This window comes from Silene latifolia, chromosome 7, assembly GCF_048544455.1.
Source record: "Silene latifolia isolate original U9 population chromosome 7, ASM4854445v1, whole genome shotgun sequence".
Taxonomy (NCBI): domain Eukaryota; kingdom Viridiplantae; phylum Streptophyta; class Magnoliopsida; order Caryophyllales; family Caryophyllaceae; genus Silene; species Silene latifolia.
In genome coordinates this window covers 101,449,502-101,454,932 of record NC_133532.1, presented here as the reverse complement: position 1 = coordinate 101,454,932, position 5,431 = coordinate 101,449,502, and the positions used below count along the sequence as shown (strand labels likewise).

The 5,431-nt window shown below is 36.5% G+C and overlaps 2 protein-coding genes across 2 annotated transcripts; both read left to right on the top strand.

Annotated features, from left to right (window-relative positions):
* Nucleotides 1–1,550: 1,550 nt before the first annotated feature.
* LOC141590424 (protein FAR1-RELATED SEQUENCE 5-like) lies at nt 1,551–3,633 on the top strand. The gene is made up of 3 exons (XM_074411018.1): nt 1,551–1,644; nt 2,396–2,629; nt 2,744–3,633. Exons 1-3 carry the CDS (start codon nt 1,551–1,553, stop codon nt 3,631–3,633), a joined length of 1,218 nt encoding a protein of 405 aa, XP_074267119.1.
* Nucleotides 3,634–3,748: 115 nt separating this feature from the next.
* Nucleotides 3,749–4,564, top strand: LOC141590423 (uncharacterized). The gene is made up of 2 exons (XM_074411017.1): nt 3,749–4,020; nt 4,114–4,564. The coding sequence occupies exons 1-2, from the start codon at nt 3,749–3,751 to the stop codon at nt 4,562–4,564; spliced, it is 723 nt and encodes a 240-aa protein (XP_074267118.1).
* The last annotated feature ends 867 nt before the right edge of the window (nt 4,565–5,431 follow it).

Below are 5,431 nucleotides of genomic sequence, written 5' to 3'. Positions count from 1 at the left end.
TATAATATAATAAAACACAAAACCCCTTATTATTAGTCATTAATTACTCATATTACATAAGCTAAAGACTAATTAATCTCTCTTAGTAAACCCTAACTCGAGGTTAACATAAGACAAAGATGAAAAGGTGAGATTTCGACTTACAAAGGTAGATCGAGGATTAGGAGGGGTGTTCCATCATAAATCCAAGCTTGAAGGCCAAGGGGAAAGTTTAGGGAGCATTTAGAGCGAGGGGAGAGTGTTTTAGAGTAAGAAGGAATGAGAAGAAGAATGAAAGGGATAGAGTTTGGATAAGATGAAATCCCGAAATATCATTTCTCGGGTATAGCACAGTGCCACTCGACTGAGTGACCGGTTCACTCGACCGAGTGAGTGGAGTGACACTTACTCGGTCGAGTATGCTCTTTACTCGACCGAGTGCCACTCACTTAATCCGCTAGAGGTTATACTCGGTCCACTAGAAGTCTACTAGGTCTAGTTTAGGTCTTACTTGGTCTCATGGGAAGGGACATCCTTTACTTCCGAGTATACGTGGGTTCCCTCACGTGTCCCTAGGTCCTTTATGGGTCCCAAATTATCCGAGTATTACAATCTTCCCTCCTTAAAAATAAACTTCGTCCCCGAAATTCGTCACTTACTCTCTTTCCCAAATATTCCTCGGTCTCCTCTCAAGCCTCATTCTTGGTTCTCGTGTATTTTCTTGCTATTATACTTTATCGCAAGGTCCCTCGGAGTACTTTTTGTCATTATCACTCTTATTAACTACCCACGTATATCATACTTATCTTAAGTTTCTTGTTCAATTCTCATTACTTTCTTCCGTATCGTGTTCTTTCTTTCCTAGATTTTCCGATTCCTTACATTCACCCCCCTAAAAGAGAACTTCACCCCGAAGTTCACTACAAGTCTCACATGACACTCTCCCAGTAATCTATTCTTTTTGTCAAATGTTGTGTTCCCCAAAGGATCCCGACTCGCTTCATTATATCAGTATGTCATTAGTGGCCAAAGTCTATATCTATTTGATGAGGTTTTGATATGTATCTGATTACTATATCTATATATATATATATATATATATATATATATATATATATATATATATATATATATATATAGAGAGAGAGAGAGAGAGAGAGAGAGAGAGAGAGAGAGAGAGAGAGAGAGAGAGAGAGAGAGAGAGAGGTGGGATCCGGTGAGAACGACCTACAATAGTAGGATTTTAAACAAAAAATAACACGGGATACGTATATGCTTCACCTACGTGATTAACCTGACAAAAAATCCAAAATATCTCTTTCTCTCTCTACTTTCCAAAACTTTTCCCCCAAATCAAAAAAAATAATTCCGCGAAAAACATCGAAAATTCCGCGAAAAACATCAAACTACAACGGCCAAAATTGACAAAATTGATCATAATCAATGGCGTTGATCATCTAATGGATGTACGATTATAATATTTTTCTGATTGATTTTGTGTGATTGATGCATGCACATTCGATTTTGTGATTTCGATAGGCGTTCCAGTATTATTCCAATCTTAGAAAATTATGGATGTTGAGGGTTCTAGCGAATTGGGGGAACATACTGATGCGATTGTTCCAGCTGTTAGCAATGATATCGTGCAATCATCATCTCATCTAGGTATGTACATATGCAAATCAGTTGAGATAACCTTTTTTTATAAATTTTTTTATTAAAATCGTCTGATTGATGTATCTATTGATATATTTGATGCGTATTCATACTAATTTAAGCATATGAAGACAGATTATTACGCTTGCTAATCATGTTTCATTAGCCTGTTTGGTATTATAAATCGATGAGTCTGATGGATAAGAACAGTTGTCTTACCAGTCTGGTTAGTGTATGCGGGTTGCAATTTGTTTGAGAGTTGATTAAACCAATGGATATCCTAGAGTATTCTGTGTAGTTCAATAGCATGTATAATAGTATAATTGATGCAATTGTCTTATATGAAAAGCGTACCTGATAGAATAATGAAACAGCCCTTAATTAACCAATGTATAGTTAGATAGTGTTGCGTATATGGTTAGCGTATCCATTAGTATAATTGATGCGGTTGTGTTTTTCAGCAGCGTATCTAGAATTATAATTAAGGGAAAGACTGATTCGTGTCATAATAAAAAATTGACTTTCTGCCCATGTGATCGTTACTGAATGTGATTGGTGTGTCTGGACGTCTACATTAAGTAGTCAGTTATAAAAATATGATATGTCAGTGATCAGGCACAAATTTATGTGTTAAGTTCTGTGGTTTTTTGTTTTCTAATTGATTTTGTGCTTCTGAATAAATTAGCGTACCTGAAATTATATTTGTTGCGTATCAGTTATTTGAACACTCTACTTATACCCATACTGTTCTACTATATAGCGTGCATAGATGCAGGCTCACCAATCATCGAGACAACCTCGAAGGAAAGAATACTTGTATGTGCGCCAAAATTGAAACCTGTTTTGGGTATGGTTTTTGATAAACTAGAGGATGGGTTAGAATTCTATAAGACTTATGCTGCTAATTGTGGATTTAAAATGAGGAAGTCGATGCAACAAAACATAGATGGGGTGGTGATGACTAAATATTGTGTGTGTAGTAAGGCTGGTGAAAGTAAACCTAGAGGAAAGGTAAAAAAGAGGCAGAGGACTAGAATTTTATGTAGTGCAAAGATTTTTCTTTGAAGAAATGTTAAAGGACAATTTGTGATTGCTGACTTTCATGAAGGTCACACCCACCTTCTCTCAACTCCAAACACAGTGGTGCATTTGACCGAGTCACGAGAATTAACCCTTATACATAAAACTATGATTGTGGAGAATTCTAAAGTGAATAAGGGGCATGTGCAAAGCTTTAGGATGTTTAAAGAGTACGTGATAGGATATCAAAATGTAGGGGCATCACTCGAGGATTTCAAAAACAATTGGAGGGATGTGAAAAAATTTATTAAAGGGTACGATGCTCAAATGATGATTGAGAATTTCATGCACAAGAAAGCCATGTGTAGTTCTTACTACTTTGATTTTGAGGTTGATGATCATGGACGACTATCTAGGGTTTGTTGGTTTGACCTTATAGCTATAAAGAATTACAGTCTTTTTGGTGATATGACATCTTTTGACACGACATTTAATATGAACACATATAAAATGATATTTGCACCTTTCACGGGGGTTGATCATCACAAAAAATGTGTGATATTTGGAGCAGGACTTATAAGAAAAGAGACTGATGAGGATTTCGTATGGTTGTTTCGGAATTTTCTGAGCGCAATGAGCAATAAGTATCCTGTGTGCATAATTACTTACCAAGATAGAGGCATAAAAGCAGAAGTTAAAGCAGTGTTCGAGGACATAACTCAGCATAGATATTGCATGTGGCATATCATGAAAAAACTGCCTGACAAGATCGGATCTACGCTCTATAGAGAAACTAACCTCATGAAAGAGTTGTGCTCCTGTGTTTGGGCAGAAGACATCGAACCGTCTGAGTTTGAGGAACAGTGCTGCTCAGTTGTATCCTCATACGGGCTGTCCGATAATGAATGGTTAGATACGATGTTTGACAAAAGGGCTTCTTGGATCCCAACATATTTCAGGGATTTATGGGTGGACTAATGAGAACCACGTCCAGATCTGAGTCCGAGAATAGCTTTTTCGTAAATTTCATGAACCCAAACTTAACGTTGGTTGAGTTTCTTATGAGGTTTGAAAGCGCTATGGACGCTCAACGATGGAAACAGTCCAAATTAATAGCCGAGTCAAAATACTCCTTCCTGATCTAGAAACACCTCACCCTTTGGAAAAGCACGCTTCTGAGTTCTACACTCTAGTGGTGTTTTCTGAATTTAAAAATGAGTGGAAAACTGCCTGTTTCACCTGTGGTGTTAAAATTGTAGGGGTTACTACCAGTGCCAACATTCCCATTATTGATCGTGAAAAAGATAAGGTTTACTATGTTAACTTTATTTCTGACGAGATGAAATTGAACTGCTCCTGCAAAAAGTTCGAGAGACATGGAATTTTGTGCCGTCATGCGCTTTATGTGTTGAAAGAATAAGGTCTCGACAATGTTCCAGATCAGTATCTGTTAAGTAGGTGGAGCAAATTGGCAACATGTCAGCCGATTTGTAATAATGTGCCACATACTTTAATTGAAGATTGTAACGCATTAGATGTTAGACGACACAAAATTGGTACCCTATGGTCCGAGGTGTTCTCGTGTGTGACACTCGCTGAACAGAAGCCTGAGTATGTGGGTGAATTATTGGGCATTCTGAAAGGTTTTAAAGACAAGATAAACGCACAAAACAGTACGTCTGAATGTAGCAGTAGTAGTAACACGAGTGATAGGCTGAGGAACAAGACTAGGGAGCTTGAGATGCTCTTAGGAACAAAAATACCAGCAGAAGTGGTTGTCTTACCTCCTATTCAGTCAAAGACAAAAGGGTCTGGAAAACTAATGATGTCCCAAAAGGAAAAGGCTACAAAAGAACACAAAAAAAACGCCCAGAATATGCAATGCTTGTGGAGAATTAGGATTCCATGATAGTCGGAATTGTCCTGGGAGAGTATGATTCCATCATACAGGTACACTATTAATTTCGGTGCATTCGTTATTTGAGAATATGGATAGTAGCTTGAATTTGTTGGATGGTATTTGAATAAGGAATAGTATTGTTGTATCTAATAAAATTAGTAACCTTTAATTTTTGATAGCCTTTATTCGTTTCAGGATTGAACAACGAAAAGAGTTGCGGATCACAGACACAAAGATAATGATTAATGGCATAAGGATTGGAGACTTCATTTTTGATCTGTTTTATTTGATTTTTGATCATTTTTTTATTCTTCTTATATAACAAACTACTGGCGTATCTTCATGGATTATATGTGCATCTGTCAAGGCGGAAAGTGTAACTGCCAGGATTGTGAATGGAAACACTTGTTTATGCATGTTAACCTATACAATACATGGATGACCATTCATAGGTTCTGCTATAAAGAGTTATTGAATCTACTTGTTATTGCTATGTGAATGTGTAAAAGTGTACTGTCAGCTATTTTCATTAACTGACGATTTCATTTTCAAACAACGAAAAAAACGTATTCACTTGTTGGTGAGTTGTGTAAATATATTTATTGGGTTGTCTACACATAATAAATATATTTACATACGTAGCGCATAATTCGAGGTTGCTTAGATTAACACGGATACACTTGTTGGTGAGTTTATGTGAAAATAAAAAAAGCGTGTATATTAACATGATTGTTGCATATGATTTACGTGAGAAGCGTACCTAGTAGTATTCTGTGTAAATAAATAGCGTAAATATTAATAAACGATGATTCGCGAATTTAATTTATGAGCTTCATATATAAAATTAATATTGTATGACGTCTAATTTTCAGACCA

What these genes read in the sequence shown, in the direction of transcription:
- LOC141590424 (XM_074411018.1), top strand. Translation starts at nt 1,551, where the DNA reads ATGGATGTTGAGGGTTCTAGCGAATTGGGGGAACATACTGATGCGATT. An exon ending in GCAATCATCATCTCATCTAG is followed by an intron (nt 1,645 to 2,395) that starts GTATGTACATAT and finishes TCTACTATATAG; the next exon opens with CGTGCATAGATGCAGGCTCA. An exon ending in GTGTAGTAAGGCTGGTGAAA is followed by an intron (nt 2,630 to 2,743) that starts GTAAACCTAGAG and finishes ACTTTCATGAAG; the next exon opens with GTCACACCCACCTTCTCTCA.
- LOC141590423 (XM_074411017.1), top strand. Translation starts at nt 3,749, where the DNA reads ATGGAAACAGTCCAAATTAATAGCCGAGTCAAAATACTCCTTCCTGAT. An exon ending in TTGAACTGCTCCTGCAAAAA is followed by an intron (nt 4,021 to 4,113) that starts GTTCGAGAGACA and finishes TCTGTTAAGTAG; the next exon opens with GTGGAGCAAATTGGCAACAT.